At 59.0% G+C, this 20,541-nt stretch overlaps 10 protein-coding genes across 10 annotated transcripts; 3 read left to right on the top strand and 7 right to left on the bottom strand.

The window, feature by feature from the left end:
• Positions 1 to 52: 52 nt before the first annotated feature.
• On the bottom strand, positions 53 to 1,794 carry GGTG_08036 (hypothetical protein; the record flags this gene model as incomplete). The annotated part of the gene is made up of 4 exons (XM_009225871.1): positions 53 to 163; positions 336 to 358; positions 521 to 564; positions 818 to 1,794. The coding sequence occupies 4 exons, from the start codon at positions 1,792 to 1,794 to the stop codon at positions 53 to 55; spliced, it is 1,155 nt and encodes a 384-aa protein (XP_009224135.1).
• A 1,108-nt stretch (positions 1,795 to 2,902) lies between these two features.
• GGTG_08035 (hypothetical protein) lies at positions 2,903 to 3,939 on the top strand (the record flags this gene model as incomplete). The annotated part of the gene is made up of 2 exons (XM_009225870.1): positions 2,903 to 3,844; positions 3,916 to 3,939. 2 exons carry the CDS (start codon positions 2,903 to 2,905, stop codon positions 3,937 to 3,939), a joined length of 966 nt encoding a protein of 321 aa, XP_009224134.1.
• A 142-nt stretch (positions 3,940 to 4,081) lies between these two features.
• Positions 4,082 to 6,027, bottom strand: GGTG_08034 (hypothetical protein; the record flags this gene model as incomplete). The annotated part of the gene is made up of 2 exons (XM_009225869.1): positions 4,082 to 4,770; positions 4,873 to 6,027. 2 exons carry the CDS (start codon positions 6,025 to 6,027, stop codon positions 4,270 to 4,272), a joined length of 1,656 nt encoding a protein of 551 aa, XP_009224133.1. The 3' UTR covers positions 4,082 to 4,269.
• Positions 6,028 to 7,649: 1,622 nt separating this feature from the next.
• Positions 7,650 to 9,006, top strand: GGTG_08033 (hypothetical protein; the record flags this gene model as incomplete). The annotated part of the gene is made up of 5 exons (XM_009225868.1): positions 7,650 to 8,462; positions 8,531 to 8,607; positions 8,676 to 8,705; positions 8,761 to 8,903; positions 8,966 to 9,006. The coding sequence occupies 5 exons, from the start codon at positions 7,650 to 7,652 to the stop codon at positions 9,004 to 9,006; spliced, it is 1,104 nt and encodes a 367-aa protein (XP_009224132.1).
• A 601-nt stretch (positions 9,007 to 9,607) lies between these two features.
• GGTG_08032 (hypothetical protein) lies at positions 9,608 to 10,177 on the top strand. The gene is made up of 2 exons (XM_009225867.1): positions 9,608 to 9,765; positions 9,838 to 10,177. Exons 1-2 carry the CDS (start codon positions 9,689 to 9,691, stop codon positions 9,932 to 9,934), a joined length of 174 nt encoding a protein of 57 aa, XP_009224131.1. The 5' UTR covers positions 9,608 to 9,688; the 3' UTR covers positions 9,935 to 10,177.
• On the bottom strand, positions 10,172 to 12,705 carry GGTG_08031 (hypothetical protein; the record flags this gene model as incomplete). The annotated part of the gene is made up of 7 exons (XM_009225866.1): positions 10,172 to 10,636; positions 10,721 to 10,861; positions 10,930 to 10,981; positions 11,049 to 11,151; positions 11,219 to 11,380; positions 11,464 to 11,743; positions 11,806 to 12,705. The coding sequence occupies 7 exons, from the start codon at positions 12,703 to 12,705 to the stop codon at positions 10,172 to 10,174; spliced, it is 2,103 nt and encodes a 700-aa protein (XP_009224130.1).
• A 799-nt stretch (positions 12,706 to 13,504) lies between these two features.
• Positions 13,505 to 14,256, bottom strand: GGTG_08030 (hypothetical protein). The gene is made up of 3 exons (XM_009225865.1): positions 14,037 to 14,256; positions 13,909 to 13,966; positions 13,505 to 13,776 (listed from the first exon to the last, which is right to left on the bottom strand). The coding sequence occupies exons 1-3, from the start codon at positions 14,169 to 14,171 to the stop codon at positions 13,547 to 13,549; spliced, it is 423 nt and encodes a 140-aa protein (XP_009224129.1). The 5' UTR covers positions 14,172 to 14,256; the 3' UTR covers positions 13,505 to 13,546.
• A 500-nt stretch (positions 14,257 to 14,756) lies between these two features.
• Positions 14,757 to 16,681, bottom strand: GGTG_08029 (carboxypeptidase A). Its single transcript, XM_009225864.1, has 3 exons — positions 15,609 to 16,681; positions 15,185 to 15,544; positions 14,757 to 15,065 (listed from the first exon to the last, which is right to left on the bottom strand). Exons 1-3 carry the CDS (start codon positions 16,522 to 16,524, stop codon positions 14,845 to 14,847), a joined length of 1,497 nt encoding a protein of 498 aa, XP_009224128.1. The 5' UTR covers positions 16,525 to 16,681; the 3' UTR covers positions 14,757 to 14,844.
• Positions 16,682 to 17,062: 381 nt separating this feature from the next.
• GGTG_08028 (hypothetical protein) lies at positions 17,063 to 18,200 on the bottom strand (the record flags this gene model as incomplete). Its single annotated transcript, XM_009225863.1, has 1 exon — positions 17,063 to 18,200. The coding sequence occupies one exon, from the start codon at positions 18,198 to 18,200 to the stop codon at positions 17,118 to 17,120; it is 1,083 nt and encodes a 360-aa protein (XP_009224127.1). The 3' UTR covers positions 17,063 to 17,117.
• Positions 18,201 to 19,212: 1,012 nt separating this feature from the next.
• Positions 19,213 to 20,463, bottom strand: GGTG_08027 (hypothetical protein; the record flags this gene model as incomplete). The annotated part of the gene is made up of 2 exons (XM_009225862.1): positions 19,213 to 20,173; positions 20,318 to 20,463. 2 exons carry the CDS (start codon positions 20,461 to 20,463, stop codon positions 19,213 to 19,215), a joined length of 1,107 nt encoding a protein of 368 aa, XP_009224126.1.
• Positions 20,464 to 20,541: the final 78 nt, after the last annotated feature.

Genomic DNA, 20,541 nt, shown 5'->3' with positions numbered 1-20,541 from the left:
TTTTATTTCAAGCCGTCTAAATCACATGACCCTTGGGCCCGTGCCCGGATGCTCAAGGCTTCTGGGGTGCGCGGCCATCCGGCCCTAGCCACTCTGTGGCGGAACCCTTGTCAGGAGAGCAGGAACCATGGCGGGGCCAGGGACCACCCCGCAGGGAGGTCACCTGCCGACTTATGTCAGCTAAGCTGCTATGGTTGTGTATGAGGTTGGGGCCAAGGCACGTGACCTGGACCGCCCACGCACAATCTGCCGTGGTAGCCAGAAATCGCCTACCGGGATACCTCACACAGGTTGCTATGAACATAGCAGACATAGCAAGGACCTAGTGTACGTACCTCAAGGCATAGATACTTTTTGACTGAGGCCTCGGCATCAGTCAACCTAAGTTAGCTTCCAAGTATCCCTTGGAGCAAGCATTCAGACCGCACCCAAACCCTTTGTGAATCCCCTCAGTTGTCCACGTCACATGATACTACTAATCACCTCCCTAGGCGCCCTACCTTAGGAGCAGAGGCCTGACTGTAACGCGTAGCGTTTTTAAACAGAGTGTTTGCTACTCCTCGCCTAGCGACCACGTATTAGGAAGGAGCAATGTAGTCACTGAGATAAAAGCTGCGGTATTGCAGTTCCAATGCCTAAAATCCGAAGGGAAGGGCCGAATACATAGTGCTATACCTCCAACGCCACTTAGCTTCACCCACAAGTAAACTGGAACGTCCCACGCCCATTCCCCCAACTGCCCGCCATATTCCGCCAACTGTTATTCAATCGTCCGGAATACTCCCAGCTGTGTTTGCCAACATAAGCCTTAACGAACGACACGCGCCCAGAGGCGTAAACATCCCCCTTGATGGTGAAGTACCCGACCGAGTCACTGCCACTCCCGGTGATGGCGACAGACTTGCCATCGTCCCGGGCTCGCCTTGTTGTCAGACTGAGAATGCTCAGCCCATCCGTCCTCCCGTCCGAGTAGTAGTAGTATCCCCGCCACGGGCCGTCCAGGGCCTTCTTGATGCGCGTGAGCCGGCCCTCGGGCTCGGGTTGAACCTTGACGCGCGCCCGGCGTCCTGGGTACGCCTCGGCTATAAAGCGCTTGTCCGCGTTGGACAGTGTCGAGTTGGGCTTTGTGAAGAATTCCCCTTTTGTGAGACTGGACGGAAATGAGTAGAGCATGATGGACTCCTTGTCAAACGACGAAAACTGCGTTATGTCGATGCTGTAGGCCTTGAAGATGTTTCTGCGCACTTTTGGTTTGTCCCAGCCCAAAGTCTGTTTGTAGTACTTGTACACGGCCTTTTTGTCCCAGGGTATGTTCCCCGCCGGGCTCTGGTGCTCGTGGATGCAGCCGAGGGCGTGGCCAAACTCGTGCAGCACGGTGCGCGAGAACTCCATCTCGGGCGTCGTGTCAGTGAACCAGCCAAAATTCATGGTTGCCTGGTCCTTGGGCACGTTGCGGCAGCTGGTGCCGATGACGGACCATGAGCCACCACCTTTGATAAACGACACACGAATGTCGGCATCGCCTCTCTTGACAAAGTTCATCTTGAGGTTGGCGTGCTCGAGCCAGCCACGCGCGTACTTTTTCACCATTTTCTGCACGTTGCTCGTCCCACCGAGCAGCTTGATCCGGATGGTCTCGCCAGGGGTCCACATGTAGTCGCTGACCATGGCCATGTCGGCTATCTCCTCACTGGGTGGCTCACCCCCGCCCTTCGGGGCCGACGACTGAGCGTCAGTGTCGTCAATCTCATGCACAGGGTCGGGAATGATGGTGCAGAGGTGTACGGACTCCATTTGGAGCGTTTCAAGAATGGGAATTAAGCAGTGGAGCGTGTGTGAGAGGTTGGGTAGTGAAGCTGGTGTGGCCTGTAAATACCTGGGAATATGATTTAGGGAAAAGTGGTAGTGAAAAGCTGGGGAGAGGTGGGTTGGCTATAAGTTGAGAACATTGGTAGCTCTTGGATAACTAGTCTTCGGTGTATTGCTTTAAGGTGAACTGCGCCTGGCCTTGCCCCCAACCTTTCGCCTCACGAAAGGCTACAAGTGGGCGTTATGGACCAACATAGCGGCATCTTCTTGGGGAAACTCCGATGCCGCCTACGCCGGGCGGTGCTTGCACATCTTCCCTTCGCCGCCCAATTTTAAGGCAAGCTTAGCTGTTTAAGCCGACGGGATGGTGGGAAGTGGTTTTAATTGGTAGGTACAACGCAGCAACACTACCGCTGCCCGCTATTCCTGCACGGCTTTCAAGCCGTTGCTAACGTGGACGCTCCTAAGGACATGAATGGAGTCATTGGCCTCAAGATGGTGTGTGGTGGTTTAGATTGATAGGTGTAACGCAACAACGACAATGCTGCTCGCTGCTCCGACAGTTTTCAAGCAGTCGTCAACGTGTACACTGCTCAGGACACGAATAAATTAATGGCTTTAACTGGTGGTTTAGATTGGTAGGTGTGACTGCAGCAACGCTGCTGCTGCACGCTGCCACGCTGCCACGCTGCCCAAAAAAAGTTGGCAATCTTTCAGCCTTTCAAGGTGGTGGACCCATAAATATCTATCGGGGAAAGGGCTGCCATCTTGTTTTGGGCATCGTGGCTGCTTGGGCACGAATAAGTCATTGGAACCACCTTCTCTTCGTCGTGCCTTATCACGTGCCATTTCTCCAAGTGGTGTTCAGCCAGCCGGGAGGGTATGTGCCTATCCCCCGTCGCAAAGTAAAGCAAACCCAAATGCGCCAAATACAGTCGTCGTCCATGGCCTTTAAGGGTTGGACGCGGAGCAAAGACTCGTGGTCTCCCGATATCTCCCTGTTGAGAAGAGCGCCGCCGGTCATTTCGCAAACACCAACGACATTTTTCTCCAGCAACAAATTATATTTCCAGGCTCCCTGCGTGCTGAAAACATGGGCGGGAGCCAATCCTCCCTTGGCGCCACCGACACAAACCGCGATGTTGGCTCGGCACAGCAAGCTGGGCAGTTGATGGACTTTGACGAATCATTCCTGCCCAAAGTACGTCCTCCACTGGGCCCAGCCGCGGATTTCGGCCTGAGCTCCGGCCAGGTGATCAAGATATTCGGCTGTAATCCAGACAACTTCACCAGTATCCCCAGCCGGCTCGTCGTCCCCGTCCTAAAAGGGCGTCGTGAGAGTGACGGGTCCTTCTGGACCCGTGGCTGGGTCTACATTGTCGAGCCGCAGGAGTGGGTTCCCGTCGTTAGACACGGCGACTCCGTCACGGTGTCCGAGTTTGCATCGCCTCGATCCAAGATGCGGAGCCTGGGCATTGCCGAGTCCAAGTTCAACAGTAGCTGTAAAGCCAGCATATATTTCCAGCACGGTGGCTCTTTTTACAGCACGAGATCCGATGTTCGGCAAACTGCCAAGCTCGCCTTCGAGTATAGCGACACATCCGCGACTGAGGCTCAACTTCGCAGAAATGGAGTAGCCGACGACACTTTGGTTCAGGAGCTACTTCTCTACCCCATTCTACGATGCAAAGGCATCAAGCGACAGCGCATCGACTACATCGTCAACATGACGCGCAAGAGCCTAGAGTGGGCGGCGAAACCATCCTATACCGACGGCCTGGAACGTGTCCGCGTCAAGGCGTCACGTCTGGCGAGACGGATTGCTAACCTGCAGCTCCACCCTGTACCGGTTTACGGGAGCGAGGGCGAGGATGAGGCGCGTCTGCTGCCCGTTCCCAAGATTGGGCAGGACGGCGACATGCAGGTGATGACATTGCTCAGTCGCGCAGATTGGCCGGACTGGTATATTTACGAAGCCCCGTTTGAGGAGTGGACGAAGACAATCGACCTGGCAGCTCCTCAAAATGACGTGGCGGTCCGGCCTAGCAGCTGTTGGACAACTCTTCTTGACGAATTTCTTGGGGAGGGGTCTGACGATAATGACAGTGTATCTACGGATGGGGAACTTGAGGTCGGCGGAGAGAGCAGCTCTGGGAAAGGGCCCGGGAATTCGAGGAAGGGAGATATGGGGCTGCCTCGGGGGGAAGGGATTATGGTTTCGGAATGCCCGTTCTAATCGCAGCGATATAAATAAAGATATCTGGGTCTGGTTTAAATAGCTTGAACATTGTAGCTAGGACTTGTTGAACACCTGGCTATCTGAGATCAGGTACAGGGTGTATCGTACCTTGGCGAGCGACTGTTAACTAAAGATTCACACGAGGCCTTCCATTCCCATCCCAAGAATCATTTCGCCCACCGTCTCAAGCCTCCGTCCAAACATACCAGGGACACGTACGCTCAGAAGCCCAAGTCAGCCAGCGAATGAATACCACCCTCAAAATCATTCTTCAGGGGCACCCCAAACCTGTCCCACTCGCGTTCCTCCGCCTCGGCTGCATCTACCGTCGCCAGTTCCTCGTCCTCCGACTCATCAGTTTCCACGTAGACGCCCTCAGTCCCCGGTGCAGGAGCCATAGCATCCATCACCTCCATTCCCGGCGGCATCGCCGCCATGGGCATGTTGCGCGCTCTCCCCGTGCCAGCGGCGCCCCTCTTCTTGGTGGGCAATCGAACGCCTTGCCGCCATGAAAAGAAGTTGTCCCGGTCCCACGTCTGCTTGACGCGCCGCAGCTCCTCGCGGTTGTCCCCGTAGTATGCCGCCTCGTGCGCATCCCGCCGCAGCTCTCTGTCGGGGAAGTTGATGAAGGCTGCGCGTCCGTCGATCGAGAGCGGCCGGAGATCCTTTTCCATCTCCTTAAGGAAGCGCTTCATATCTTCCCCAAGCCACTTGTCCTTCCACTGCAGCATGATGTAGGTGTGGTAGATGCACGAGCGCCATGGGAATGCCGTGGCGTTGGCTTTCTTCTAGTTTGCCTCGCCGCCCGAGTGAATCCACGTCACCTGCAGCAGCCCCTTCTCGCCGACAAACTGCTTCCTAAAATCGCCCATGCTCTTCCTGATGCGCTTAGTGGCGTCGTTGATCGTACTGCGATTGTTGCCAAAAACGAAGGAGGTGTAGATGCGGTAGAATCTGTCGGCCGAGGGCAGAGCCATAGCGATCTCTTCGGACCATTGCTCAACAAGCGTCTCGTGGAGGAACCGCGACGATTTCTCGGCCATGGTGCGGCGCTTCATCAATTTTGCCAGCTCTTTATCCTTGATGTACTTGTCGATGGTCTTGTCCAAGTCGGTCTTCTCGCCGTCGTGGTAGATCAGGAACCGAATGCCAACCTCGCTTCCGGTCTGGTCGAGATCGCAGATCCAGGTGCTGTCGACAGTGGTGCTGTTGGGCCACTTGGCTGTATAGAAGCTTCTCATGGTGTCCATGAACTTCTCCATGGCATCTGCATCCGGCTTTGGGAGCCAAGTGAACCTTCCCGCCACTACCTGCTTCCCTGCCAGACGCTGCACTTTCATCTTGAGTGACACCACAACACCAAAGTTGCCTCCGCCCGCGCCGCAGAGCGCCCAGAAGAGCTTCCTCTCGTTCGAGTTGTTCTTGTCACTTTCTTTGACAGTGATCACCTTCCCGTTCGCCGTGACGATGGTAGCCTCAACCAGCGTATCACACCCCATGCCAAAACTTCTCGTGAAGGGACTCAGGCCGCCGCCCAAGATGAAGCCACTAACTCCGACTGTCGGGCACCGCCCTCCATTTATGACGTACCCATCGTGGCGACCGTTGACAAGCTCCTTGTAGGCGTGGCCCCATTTCGCCCCTCCCTCCAGCGTGACGAATTCCGGAGTTCGCGACCCGGGCGCCATGTCGAGTTTCACCTTGTTCATCCTGAGGAGGTCCAACAGGATACCACCATCTGCGGTGGACGAGCCGGCGTACGAGTGGCCGCCGTTCTTGATAGTAACACGGAGCTTCTTAACTCGCGCCTCGTTGATAATGGCTTGAACCTGCTTAACATTTCTGGGTTGAACAACACACAAGGGTCGGGAGAAGCGGTAAAGGAGGTTCTCGGTTGCGACAGCGCGTTCGTAGTCCCGCTCTCCAGGCTTCAGAAGCGCCGCGCCTCCTATTTCGGCACTCGTGATGGGAGCTGCCATGGCTCGCTCTGGATGCCCGTTAAGGTGGCGTGGTCAACATCTAAAGCGCCCACTCTTCACAGGAGTGGCTGTGGTATATATGCGTAGGTCATGTAAGCTGGTACCCCGCAGGCAGTATATGGAGGGGTCTGGGCCCGCGCGTGTTGCGCAGTTGCCCATTGATTCCATGGCTGGTGCCCAAGTAACTATTCTCTTCTATGCACGCGATCGGCCCAATCGGCCCAACGGAGGTCCCTCCTTCGAGGATCTCGAGCCCCTCCGTGGATACTGAAATAGGTAGTTACTATGCACCGTTCATGTCAATCGGGAAGCACTATTACGAAACACAAGGCAACCTAAAAGGGGAATGCCGCCAAACCGGCGGGAAATCTTTAATGGAATCCTTCTAAAGGGACCGCTCTTCCAGTGCCTCAGGCAATCAATACCCGTGCCTAAGGCTTCCTTCAAACTGTATGGAGTGCCTCCTTTGTGACAAACCTTTACAAAGGAAAGGGAGAAGAAGGAGGAAGAAGGGTAATAAAAATTGAAAAAAAAGGGTAATTGGTAATAAAGTATAGGATACGCAGTCAATGTTTGGCCGGTGAGGTACCAAAAAATCGAAAACATTGAGTTTGGTTAGAGGGAAAAAGAAAAGGGGAAGAGGGATGGGGGACTAAAGGAGAATATAAAATTCGACGACGGGCTGTTATTCCCAAACGCTCGATACGGCCGGGCGCCGCGCGAGCCTGGTGGTTTTTACGACGAACTCGGGAGTGACTTCCTTACCAAGAAGCCGCCGGTTGCGAACGGGGTTGGGAGTGCTTGTTTAAGGTGCTGTGGCTGTCACCAGTTTCCCGCCCGGACAGCAGGGCCGCGATTTCCCCTGGCACCTGAGCCTTCGCTCAAGGAGGGGAGTGGAATGCTTTCTTCGTGTTGCGGCGTCCCGAACTCTCAAGCTTGGCCGTTAGCCGGGAATATACTCCTCTATACTATCAAGCAGAGCACCAGCACCCAATGCCGCCGACATAACCGAAAGAGTAGCACGAGTTTACGAGCGCCAGTGTTAGCCCGGGGATACGGCACTGCTATCACGGCAGCGACGGCTCGGCTGCTTGAAGCCGGCCCCTCACATACCTCATGTGTCCCGCGCAGATGCGGTTTTAGCCGGAACCGCTGAGTGGCCTGCCGTGGCAATGTGGCATATATGATATTACGACCTAGGCGGGAGTGACCAGACCCATTTGTATTTCGAGGGGCTGGCACACTCATGGCGAGGTCGCATATGTATCAATGGCCAACGTATGCTTACCGGTACTTTGCAATCACAAACATGCAGCTTGCCCCTCGACAACATGCAAGAGATATTGGGAGCAGGACGGCACGCATGTAATTCGTCGAGGGCCCTGACAGCCCGCGCCTAAATCCGCTACTCGGGGCGATAAGAAGCAGTGCTGCCCTCTTTGCATGGAATTCATTAAAAATCCGGATGGCGCTAGAAGGGTTGCAGGAGGGGGCCGCGGCCCGGTCGGAAGAGGTGGGCGAGACGAAGCAGAAGTATTTAATATTGACATGGGAACCAAGACCGCACCCAGACTGTAACGCCGCACCACGCACCACTCGACACTCGCCAGCCGCACCCCATGATGCCACGCTGGAACCCCCTCATCCTCAGCCTGGCCGGCCTCCTCCACCAGGCGGGCCAGGCCGCCAGCCAGGACCCCGGCCCCTTCGACCCCTCAAAGGCCGTCATCCCGCCCATGCTGCGCTTCCAGTGCTCGCAGCTGGTCGTCGAGCGCCTGGACCCCCTCGTCAACCCGGGCTCCGTGCCGTCCCCGCACCTGCACCAGATCGTCGGCGGCGACTCCTTCAACGCGTCCATGGAGCCCGCGGCGCACGACCCCGCCGCCCGGTCCGGCTGCACCTCGTGCACCTTCAGCCAGGACTTTTCAAACTACTGGACCGCCGTGCTGTACTTTCGCGCCCGCAACGGCACCTACAAGCGCGTGCCGCAGGTGCCGAGCGAGGGGCTGAGGGGCGTCGGCGGCATCACCGTCTACTACATCCCGCCGCTGGGGCAGAACAAGACGACGGCCTTTAAGCCCGGGTTCCGCATGCTCGTCGGCGACGTCGGGCTCAGGGGCCCCGCGCCCCAGGGCAAGGTCGACCCCAAGGTGTGCCATCGGTGCATGCCCAAGACCGGGGACAGCAACAACCTGAACTGCGCGCCGCCCGACAGCGTGACGCTGCCGAAAAAGTTCTGCGCGGGCGGCATCAGGAGCGTCATAACCTTCCCCACGTGCTGGGACGGCGTCAACCTGGACAGCGCGGACCACAAGAGCCACGTCGCGTATCCGGTCAAGGGGACCATCAAGGACATGTACGACTACGACGGGGGCGTCTGTCCCGATAGCCACCCTGTCAAGGTCCCGCAGGTCATGTATGAGGTTATTTGGGATGTGAGTATCCTCCTCGCAATGTCTAGCGGCGGCACGTTTACTGAAAGGCGGCATGCTACTACCGACAGACGACACCGTTCAATGACCCGGACCTGTGGCCCGAAGACAAGTCGCGGCAGCCTTTTGTGTGGAGTAATGGTGATGAGTACGTTTTCACTGCCATTGGTACATCTGCATCGACCCTACGCGTGCAAGGCTGACATGCTCCAACAGACACGGGTACTCCCAGCACGGTGACTACGTGTAAGTGTTTGAAACTCATCCTTTTTACAAGCTAGAACCTACTAACACACCCTAGCTTCGGGTGGAAGGACGACGCCCTCCAGCGCGCCATGGATGACCGCTGCTTTGGCGACGTCTGCAAGAGTATAGAGACGCAATCTCCCGAAAAGGCGGCCGAGTGTGTCAAGAGCAGGACAGTGAACGAGGACATTGACGGATGTAAGCTGTCTTGGCAGTGTAGTGACTCCCTGAAACCCGAACTAACCATGTACACTGAACAGGGCTCACTGATCTTCCGGGCATGGCGGGTATGAAGAAATGACGATGGGGGAGCTGAGAATGGGACTAATGACGGGGAGGAGCATTTGTACAACGGGTAGGTAGTTCAATGCAGTCCCAGACATCTTTGACGCAATAAGGGGTGTAATGGCCGAGTAATTATCAGCCATAGCAGCGCGCTTCAACACGGCCCAGCCGCTTGGTGTGGGCTGGTGGGACCTGAAAGACGAGAAAAAGTATCCTGTATGTTCGGATCTCGCACTCCGGCCCGTCAGATCGAAACGTCCCGGAAGGATCAGCTATCCCTCCGCTCCGCCAAGCGTCAGACTTGCATAACCCCAGCCCCCACGCTATTCTTGAAGGATCCGGATCGACGGCTTGGCAGGCAAGGCCACCTCGACAACAATTGCCTGCCAGAAACGGGGGCTGCGATAACGAATGCCCACCTCACACCTCCGCATGCTCTAGTCTTGTTCGGGCAGGTCGCGGCGGCGCTGCAGCAGCCCATCATGGGCCCTCGAGTAGCGCCGCGGCGGATGGATGCCTGGCATCGGGCGTCCGAGGTTCCCGCAGAGGACCACTGCGTGTATATAAGTGTGTGCTGTACCTGGCCATCCGCCCATGTCCTCTAGATCCCCCGACTCTGTTCAACGGCCCGCTCCGACATCAGGCACGCAACCCAAACAACAAGACCTCAAAACAGCCAAAAAAAAAAAAAAAAAAAAATGAAGCTCCTCGCCGTCCTGACCGCCGCCCTCAGCGTCGCGGGCCTCGCCGTGGCCCAGCAGAACTGCCGACAGCTGTAATGCCACCCCCCTCTAGCCGCAGCCAGAGGCATGCCCAGTACTGACCTAGTGGTTGGAATGCAAAACAGGAACGAGCAGTACTGCGAGTGCTCGGGTTACTGCTACCTCACGCGCGACGGCGGCTGCAGCCCGCCGCTGCGCTGGGTTGGGCTCTGCCCGCTGTAAGAGAGCGGCACAGGCACCTTCTACGAGTGTTGCAGAGAAGGGAAGGGAGTGGGAGGCGTCTAGATGGCTAGAGCGGAAGTTGGGGTGTTCTTGACAGCAAACCAAGAAAATAAAGCCTCCAAGTGGAATCTCGGGTATATTGAAAAGGAAAAACGATGAAATCACACAAAGACAAAGCAAATGACGAACAACACACCCCCAGTCCCATCACAACCACAAACGCAGTCCCATAGCCCCCTACGGCGCGCCGCCAGCCCCAGGAGGTGCACCCCCAGCCCCCGGCGGGACGTTCCACTGCGGCACCGGCACGGGCGGCGGCGACGGCATCGGCCTGGCCGGGTCGGCAATGACCGGGTCCGGCGGCGGCGGGTCGATGGTGTCAAAGAAGTGATCAAAGTAATTTTTGATGTTGGCATCGGTCTCGAGGTCCGACTGCTCGTGGGACGGGTCGTCGTCGTCGACGGCGGCGCAGCCGGCCTCGGCCGCCTCGAGCAGCTCCTTGAGGCTCGGGCGGTCGCAGGGCTCGTCGGCCATCATGCGCACCACCAGGTGGCGCAGCGTGTCCGAGATGTGGGCGTGGCCCGGCTCGTTGAGCGGGTGCGCGTACATCCAAAACGTCCTGCGCCCGTCCCCGCCCGGGTCCGCTTCCATGTTGGGCAGGATCGGGATCTCCTTGGGCACCGGGGGGTTCATCGGGGCTCTCTGCATGATGATGACCCACATGGTCTTTGGTTGTTTAGTCTGTGACCTTGGAGATCGGGGTTGGGGTGATGAGGCAAAGCTTACCACTCCAATGGCCCATACGTTTGTCCACCAGCCGTAGTTGCCAGCGACATGTTGATACGACGTCCTAAATTTATACTTGGGCTTTCCTAGTTGTTTCCAGGGGTTCAGGTAGCAATAATCCCACTGATCGGTAAATTGCTCCTAGATCGGGTGAAATATTGATGGTTAGGCTGGTGGAAAAGGTATTGCAGAGACAAATATAAACTTACCGGCGCCAGGTACCCTTGCTTGCCCGTATGGCGCAGCACCCACATCATAAAGCTGTCCTCGATGCCTAGTCAGATTATCTAGATCCATACGAGGCTCGACCTGTCCTGGGATCACGTACTCATTCTCTCTTAAAACGTCTCTATGCATGGGCTTGGTGGTTCCAAAGTCGCCAATCTGAGCCATGGGCATAATTGGATGGTCGACGTCGCTGGTCAGGAAGACTGGCGACAGACGTGTTAGCGGAGAAACGAGAAGCATGGGTCGGCTAGAGAGCATGGGTGGACTCACTGTTGTAGGGGTCAAGGTCAAAGTGGACAAAGTTACTAAGGTAGAGTTCATCCATCGGTGGCAGCTTCTCTTGGATCAGCGGGGGCCAGTCCGGCACGGGCTGCCCGCTGGCCTCGGCCTGCTTCCTGACGGGCGACCACATGGCGATGCACCCGCGGACGACTAGTAAAGGGAGGCATCGAAGCGTCAGCGATGCGTGAGGAAGGCAGGATCAGGGATGGTTGCCCGGAGAGGCGGGTACTCACGGCACTCCAGCAGGCGCCAGCAGAACTTGTCCCTGACGGGAATCCGCAGGCGCGCCAGGAGAGCGACCATCTTGTCTAGGGCGCCCTTGTCGGAGAAGATCTGGATCAGCAGGCTCTTCTCAGCGTCAACCTTTTTGATGGCGTCGACCGTCTCTGCATCAAGGTTGAGGTGATGCAGCTGCAGCGGCACCGCGGGGTTGCCGTGCTCCTCGTTCCCGAGCATCTCGTGCACCTCGGCGATGGTGGCCAGCTGCGTGATGTGCCGGCAGCGCTTCAGCCACTTTAGGGTTGGGTTCGCATGTCAGCTGCGGCGCTTCTTTTTCATGGGAGGAGGGTGCTTACAGTCAGGACGTTCTTCTCGTTCCTCATATCGGTGCCTCTCAGCGACATCTTGACCACAATGCGCTTCTTGGCACCCGTCTTCTGGTTGACAACCTCGTACAGACACGCGGCGCCGTTGCCTCCGGCGCCCAAGAGGCGGACAAAGCGAGCCCCGGCCGCGAGCAGGCCCCCGCTGTAATCGTTGATCGCCTTCCGAGGGAGGGACTGGACGACCTCGGCCTTGTTCTTCCCCTTCAGCCTCCTCTCGCCCACGTTGCGGAAGTGGTGTCTCGACACCTGGTCAGCGTCCGCCATGCCCTGGGCCATTTTTGAGTTGGCGCTGTTCAGTTCGCGGATCCTCTCTCGGTAGAAGCCTGTGGGAAGCTTGAGCGTTTGCCATATGGGCTTGCGATACTCCTCATCCCAGCCCTGGCCTCTGCCCTTGCGGTACTCAAAGAAGCGGTCCGATTTCTTTTGCATTTCTAGTATGAGCCCCGGGGGGAGCGGGAGCGGGTGGAGCGGCCCCGCGGGTGCTCTAACTGCGAGGACATGTGCCGGACCGATGGGCATTGAAGGCTGTGCGATGGGGAAGGCGGGTGCCGCGGCCAGCAGAGGCGGGTGGAATACCGGACCGGCGGGCAATGCGGGCTGTCCGATAGGAAAGTAGGGTCTTACGGCTGGTAGAGGCGGGTTAAATACCGGGACGCGGCCTGGTGGAAGCTGCGAGGGCCCCGCCGCATCTGGCACCGCCGCGTCCGGCACCAGAGGGCTAAAGTCGGGGGCTCGATCTGGAAGTTGCGCGGGCATGACTGCGCCCGGTAGCAGCGGCTTGAACGCCGTGGCCCGCATCCCTGGCAACGGTCCAGGCACCGGCGCTTGGTTCATAGCGATGAAGTGAGAGGCCATGCCCCCGAACTGCATGCCTGCAGGTGGTCGAGGCGGGTTCGGCCCCATGTGGGGGGGGCACAGGCGCGGGAAGCCCCTGGTTCGGCTGCCGGAATGGCGGGATCGCGGGTACGGGCAGGCTCGCTCCTGCGTCGGTTCGCTGGCGCTTCGGAGGCCCCTGAGACACCGCCGGGGACGGGCCTGGGTTGTAGCCGGCCGGGGCCCTTGGCGGCGGCGGAGGCATTAGGTTGAAGCCCCCCGCCATTGGCGCCCTGGGACCGGAAGCTGCGGGGTTCATGAGGCCCGCGAAGCCCCTTGGGACTGGCGGAGGCGGAGGCGGCGGCGCGAGAGCGGGCTGGCCAGGGGCAAGACCCGGTGGCGGCAATGGGCCGCCATCAAAGGGGTTGGGGTCATTGAGATCATTGGGATCATTGGGGTCGTCTTCCGCACGTCTTTTTGGCGGCATCTTTGCGGTGTGATGGTTGGACTGCTAGGGGATGGGAAGGTGAGAAAGGAGGGATTCAAGTGCGAAACGAGGAGCTTCGTGAGATGCCATGTTCAACATGCGCCGCCGTCGCGAAAGGCGAGGACAAATACTTTAATAAGACTGACTGGATTCGGAAGCAGAGAATAGGAAACAAAGCGTCGCGCCGCTCATTTGGCCCGGATGCGGATGTTGTTTCTCGGGGTTGGTCATCATTGTCGAGCACAGTGCAGGAAGCGAGCGACTAGCAAGATTGAAATTCGCACTGCCGTTTGCCGTTTTCGGCAGGTCCGTCCTGCTAGCACATTATCTAGCATTTGGCACAGAAAAAACACACATAGAGCAAACTGTCCAAAAAGCACATAATTTGGTGGAACAAAGGAAGTTCCAAGCCTAGTTCCCTCTCTGCTGCCCCTGGCCGTTGCCGGCTCCCTGCTGCCCCTGGCCGTTACCGCCTCCCTGGATCTTGGCCAGCTCCTGGGCGGCGAGCTCGTCGAGCTCAAAGTCGATGTCGATGCCCGCGGCCTCGTTGGCGGCAATCGCCTCGGCGACGACCTCGGCGCTGGCCTGGGCCGCCGCGGCGCTGGCGGACTCGAAGGCCGGGCCCTCGGTGATGGCACCGCCTAGACGGGGGAGAAGAAGAAGAAGAAAAAAAGGAAAGAAGCGTCAGTGAAATCGAGCAATCGCTTCAGCCACGGCCTCAAAAGGCGAAGGAGGTGGAGGGGGGCGGTATGGCCGGAAATTGGAGGACTCACCGATGCCGGCCTGGGCCAAGACTTCAGCAAACGCGATATCGGCGGCGTTGGCAATGCCCTATTCACCGCCGCCCGCCCTGCTTGTTAGAAAAGAGTCTAAGAGGCGGGGTAGGATGGGTTCTGCTCACGTTTGCGCCGTTGTTGGCCCTGTCGTTCTGGGGGTCCGGCTCCGGGAACGCGACGGGAGCTGGGGTCGGGTCGGGCGCCGGGATGGCAGCGACGAGCGAGGCCGCGAGTAGAACGAGGGCCGCGAAGGAGACCATTTTTTTTTTTCGAGCGTGTTGGAATCGAGAATGACCGTTGGTTAAGGATCGGATCGGAGCACAGCTCTCGGAGTAGAAAGGAATGTTCGTAAAGACAAAGTCGAAAAGGACCGAGAAGGGCAGTAAAGGCGCAAAGGAGAGCAATAGATAGTCGAAGAGCAGCAGCCGATGAGTTAAATACCTCTAGCCATCTCCTCACTGATCCCTCCGGCAGCCATCGGGATGATGAAACGCCCAACGGCATCGCCGTCCCGCCTCCAGGCCGTGTCTGACAACTCGCGCCTTTCAGGTTGAGACCTCATGCTTCATCACCCGGCTGACTGTCGCGGCTGCCAATGGACGTTGCGGTAAAATGCGACGCCGTCTACACTGACACCTTGTCGACGCAATAGCCGGTGCCTCACCAGCCAAAAGGCCGCCGTTTGATCCGCGCGGCTCAGTGCCACCAACACCCGGATAAATCGACCTACTGGGTGAGCTGTCTTGTGAGGCAACACAACACGAAAAAAAAAAGAGAAAAAAAAAGGAAAAGAAAATCCACAGCATCTGTCAGCGCCACAGGTGCATGCATCATCAAAAGGCAGGCCGCGAGGTAAAGATGTCATTATTCATCAAACAAGCTTCCTACGTCCCCTCATACCATTATATACCGTGAAAGCCCCCATCGCTTCAATCAGCACTTGGTAGGCTCACCCAGGCCCAGGTCGGTCGCGGCCAGAAGCAGCTCCATGAATCCGCCCGCAATCTCCCTCAGGTTCGAGTTGTACTGCGACTGCGAGGGATAAAAGGGGCACGAGGCAGCACTGTTGCCAAATCCAAACTCGATGGTGTACGAATGGACCGTGTTCAGGCTGGAGTTGGCAAAGTGGCGTGAGTAAGCGTAGTCGTCGGAAGCTGCATCATGTTAGTCCTAGCCGTCCATGTTGGGATCAAGTGACAGAAAGTTCGGATGGCGAGCATGCCAGCCAACTCGGCAGGGGATGATGCAGGCAATGTGAAAAGTCAATACACACCTCCGCTGGTCGGGTACAGGGCAGACGACTGCATGACCGTGTAGGTCCGGCCAGCCGCCCCGCTCATCCCATCGCCGATGCGCTTAGCAGCGCCCTGGTTCAGGGCGTCCTCGGCGGCCGGAACATACTCGCCGTAGCCCTTACCCACGCCGGGTGTGTCGCTGACGATGCCGCGCACGCTATCGTAGGTGGTGTTGAGGAAGCTCATGTAGGGGTACCGCCCCTGGTTGGTGTCGGAGCCCCAGCTGAAAAGAACGTCTCCGGCGTACGAGTGCAGGTCGACAAACCAGCGGACCTTGGAGTACGTGTCCAGAACCCACTTGATGTTCCGGGTCTCGGGCTCCGAGAAGGGGCTGGTGCCTTTTGTCGTGGAATGACGCGTTAGAGGGCCGTCAAGTGCGCCGGGTTGAGGTCTGGAGCTTACCATGGAAAGTTTCGGCACTCGGGATTGTGGAAGCCACCGACGAGGACACGCTCGAGGCGAAGGCCTTCTCATAATCCCACAGAAAGTCAAAGTTTCTATTCAGATCCACGCCAATCGCGTCACTGTTGCCCCCGGAAGACTTTGGGTTGCGGTTTTTACGCCAGCAGCTGTTGCTAGACTGGTCATAGGCCACACCGTCAGGGTTGGACAGCGGGATGAAGACCAAACCGGCCGAGAGGGCCTTCTTAACGTCGGCGGCCGTGTAGGCCTTCCGGCCGTAGGTGAGGCCGACATTGTTCTTGTTGGCGTAGAGCAGGTCCGAGACAAAGTACAGCAGGCCGTCCGAGGCGCCGCGCTCGCGGGCGTGGATGGCGGCGTTGATGAAGACGCGGTACGCGTCGTTGCACTTGCCGCCGGCGCCGCCGATCTTGCCGCCAAAGACGGTCCGGCCCTCGTACGTCTTGGAGGGGCTGTTGAAGGTGTCGAAGCCGTACGTGGTGGCCAGGGCCTGGAAGCCCGTCTCGATCTCCTTGACGCTCAGGAGTGACGTGTAGGCTGTGCTGGAGGCCTGGGTGCCGAGGCCGCGGGGGGCGACGGTGCCGCCGTTGAAGCGGTCGCCGGTGCCGACGGGGATGCCGTTCCTGGTCGAGGCCTGGCGGCGGCCGATGGGGCTGCTCGTCGAGCCGTCGCGCCCCTCGGGCAACAGACAGGCCGAGGTCAGCAGGGGAGCCGAGGCGGCGGCGAGGGTAGTGATCAGCTTCATGATTGCGAGCGGCGTGGGGAGGCAACGAGCGAGACGGAGCGACCGAGGCCAAGGCGGAAGCCCTTTTATGTATGATTGGGGATTGACCAAACGGCTGCCGCCACAGCCACAAGGCAGGGCCAGAACGTGCGGGCGAAAGTCACGACGAGCCATGCAAGCAATGCGACGCCAACCTGGGGAGGGGAGAGTGCGAGAATTCACGACAGCCACTCGTCTGACTCGATGCGACCCAACGTTCCCGCCCTTGGCAGTTGTAGACCCCGGCTGCCAAGCCGCATGCGGAAGGAGCAAACATCACACCTGCCGAACGCGAACATCACGGCAGATAAGCGGCCGGGTTGGTGGGCACGGTGGGTCCTGGAAGAGTTTGAGGAACGACAAGACCGAGGGAGGCTCAAAGCTTATTAAGGCAGGTAATTGACAGGAGCTTAGTCGGATATCGATTTAATGGCATTGACCGCGGGTGCTTTTCATAGCAACCGCTCCGAGCCATTGCGTGCATATCCCTGGCAGCCTGGTTGGGTTTGCCCCCAATTGCCGGACAGGTCAAGTGTTTGAAATGAAAAAGTCAATCTACTTCTAACCGGCTTTGACTGAGCATCCCTTCAAGGGGTCAGTGGTACTGTTACAAATGATAGCCAGCCGGCTCATAACCCGAGCATCTCCCAGTCTTCATCTCCCAGTCTTCATCTCCCAGTCTTCACCTCCCAGTCTTCCTCTCAAGCGAAGCGTCAAGTCACTATCACCTAGGCCGCGTTGCCATTACCATTGCCAGTGAGCGCGACGAGGGGATTCGGGGCCGCGTTGGCACCCGCCTTGTTGCCGTTCGCACCGCCAGCAGCCCCCAGCAGCGCCGCCAGCGGGTTGCCGTTTGCGTTGTTGCCTTGTCCAACGAGGCCGAGGATGGTTCCCAGGGGGTTGTTGTTGTTGTTGTTGCCGGCCGCGGGCGCGGGCTTGGCTGCGGGCTCGGCGGGCTTGGGTGTGGCAGGCTTGGGTGCCGCGGGCTTGGGCGCCGCGGGCTTGCATGCCGCGGGCTCCTCGGGCTTCGGGGTGGCAGGCTCTGCAGGCTTGGGTGTAGCAGGGTCGGCGGGCTTCGGCGCAGCGGGCTCTGCGGGCTTGGGTGTAGCGGGCTCTGCGGGCTTGGGTGTAGTGGGCTCTGCGGGCTTGGGTGTAGCGGGCTCGGCAGGCTCTGCAGGCTTGGGTGCGGCGGGTTCAGCGGGCTTGGGCGCAGCAGGCTCAGCCGGTGCGGGTTCGGCCGGCTTAGCCGGGGCAGCAGCGCCGCCTGCGGGAGCAGCGCTGAGCGCCGCGATGCCCTTGTCGAGCGCCTGGCCGATCTGGTCGACGCTCTGCTGCGCGATGCCTTGGCCGATGGCGGGGACCTTGGAAACGAGAACCTTGCCGAAAGCCGTGCTGTCCGTCTTTTGCTGCTTCAGCGTGGTGACGGCAACCTGGGTGACTCCCAGCTGGTCGAGCGCCGCCTTCTTGCCTGCCAAGGCGGTAACGGTGTCTTGGGCCGCCGTGATCAGGGCGCTCGATGACTGCTGCAGTGAGAGGGCGTCCTGGAGTGACAGCTCCTGGCTGCCTTGGATATCCGCCGTCGCCTGCTTGATGGTCTTGCTCAGTGCGTCCGATGCCGACAGGATGGGAGTACCCGAGTTGATGTCATTGCCGTCCAGCCCCTGGGCCGCCGTCTTGACTTTTCCCAGGCCATCCTCCACCTGCTTCAGCGCTCCTTGAATTGTTGCAAGGTCTCTCTTCGTCAGGGATACTGGGGCTGCCAGGCCCGTGGCCAGAAGCAGAGAGTTGATGATGATGGTGCTGGTCTTCATCTTGCCAATATGTACAAGGGGTACAATATGTAAAGGGGTACAATATGTAAAGGGGTACAATATGTAAAGGGGTATTGAAAGTGAATGTCTTACAGCTCTGCTGCAGTTGTGCTTCAAGCTGACCTGTCTAGCAGGGACTCAAGTCTAAATCAAGTTGAAGGTTTGATGCGTAACTAGAGCCGACAGTTGGTTGGCACTCGGGCGCGACCATCGATATTAATATTGCGGCGAAGCGGCGGCCGTGGGCCATCGCCGGCTCGTCCGAAAGTGCCGTCTCTGCCATCATCGCGGCAGGCTGACTTCCCGGCCGCACGGGCGCCATCACGAGGGCCAGAACTTCAGTCTGCGGGATGTGGCGAGACATGCCCATGCGATTTGACAACAACGAGTGGTATCATTCTAAGCCTATTCGTCCAGTCTTCCATCTCCCCGGCCCAGTGGGCAAGTAGCACTGTAGCGAAGCTAGAGCCAATTGATGTCCTGTTTGCGAGGAGGCGAGGGCGTGATGGGCACCAAACATAGACGACGGAGCCCTCCATCCCCATGTTCCAAACCAGCGATACCGAGCCAATTGAAACCCGAGTCTGGGTGTCAAAACACCGATGTGGTCACAGGCAAGGGGTACTTTGTTTGCTGATCTGCCAATGTTTACAGTTTCTGACGACGCTAGCAGCCGCCAACATGGAATGAGGCGCACACAGGCCGTTGTCCGATCTATTGCGACACTTGAGATGTGGCAAATCATGGCGCCGACCCATTGGGATTGATTTCGCGGGCCAATCAAGACGGGAAGTCTGTCCACTGAAGTCTGTCCACTAGGCGGCGACACACGCCAGCTAATGCTTAGGCCAAACCCTTTGACGAAACAACAGATCCGGCCCTGAGCTCCCGTTTCCTCGGGACGGAACACGAATCATGCCAATTATGCCGAAGAACCCCTGCAGCAGATGGACCCGATCGCGACCCTCGGACTTTTTATCATCAGCAAGGATTCTAAACCAACGCCTTCCCGCTAACCGCTCATCAGCACATCGCCCCCCTGCCAAGCGGCGGCGCCCGGCACGTCCACGCCCGTGAACGGCTTCCAAAAGGCCGGGTCCTCGGGCGGCGTCTCGGGCAGCCGCCTGCGCCACTCCTCCCTCAGCTCCCCGGTCTCGCCGTCGTACGGCGCCCGGCGCTCGACCCAGGCCGCCCACACGCGCACCGCCTCGGCCGCCTCGGCCGCCCCAGCCTCGAACCACTCCCTGTGCCGGCACCCGCACCCGGGACACCCGCTGCGCTGCAGGCGTCTGCGCTCCCCGAGCTGCGCGTGCACGAGCTCCTCGACCCGCAGCGGGTGGCGCGTCCGGGCCGCCGCCACCAGCACGGGCGCGTAGCCGCACCGCGCGCGGACCTGCGCCAGCCGCGACGCCACGGCCCGCTGCGTCGTCATGCCGACCTTGACGTGTCGCGTCGGCGGGCACACGGCCACCGAGTCGGGCAGCGTGAAGACGTAGACGAAGCCGCCGCGGAAGTCGCTGTCGCTGTCGCTGTTGTTGTTGTTGTTGCCTTGCTCCCCTCCCCCGGCGGCCGCCGCCTTACCCTTCTTGCGGACCAGGTCCGTCGCAGTCAGGGGGCGGCGCAGCCGTCGGGTCACCTCGCGGTTGGTGTGGCCGCCGGTCCTGGGGGTGGTGTGGAACGGACTGAACTGGTGCACCTGCGGCAGCGGGCGGAAGACGGTGGCGAGGATGGCCCCGTCGGAGCTGGTGGGCTCTCTTGGGTCCTCGCCGCTGCCGTTGCTTCCGACGCTGTCTGATCCTGAGGAGCTTTGGCCGTTCGGCGCACCACTGTCGCGCAGGGTGTCGACTACGGGGGGGACCTTGCGGAGAAGTTTGCGGTCCGACGGGCCTGATTTACTGTCCTCCTGCGAGCTGCCGGCGCCGTCGCCGTCGCCTGCGGCATTTCCTGTGGCTGCTGCCACGTCTACATCGGATCTAGACGCAGTTTGACCTACATGTGCTACTACCAAGGGCGGAGCTGGAAGAGCCGTGCTACTGGTCGGCTTCTGCTCTGGTATATCTTTACCGGTGCCCGCTGTCAGCTGCCCTGTATTTCCTTTCTGCTCCTCTCGCTGGCACGGATCTGCAGGTCGATCCCGGACGGTGAGTCCTGACAGCCATTGGGCAAGGGATTCCTCGATTTCAAGACAGCTCCTGGAGGCACGGTCTATGTGGCCACGGACAAGCGGCCCGGAGATGGCGGGCCTAGCCACACGAGCAGCCATGTTGACCAAGGGGAGGTGTTTCAGGGCTATGTTGAGGATGGCTATTGGAGTGATGCCCCCGATGGGTCTGTGCTCTGC

This window comes from Gaeumannomyces tritici (genome assembly GCF_000145635.1).
Source record: "Gaeumannomyces tritici R3-111a-1 unplaced genomic scaffold supercont2.4, whole genome shotgun sequence".
In the NCBI taxonomy this organism is placed as follows: Eukaryota; Fungi; Ascomycota; class Sordariomycetes; order Magnaporthales; family Magnaporthaceae; genus Gaeumannomyces; species Gaeumannomyces tritici.
The sequence above is the reverse complement of the archived record's forward strand: the minus strand, read 5'-3'. Positions and strand labels throughout refer to the sequence as shown.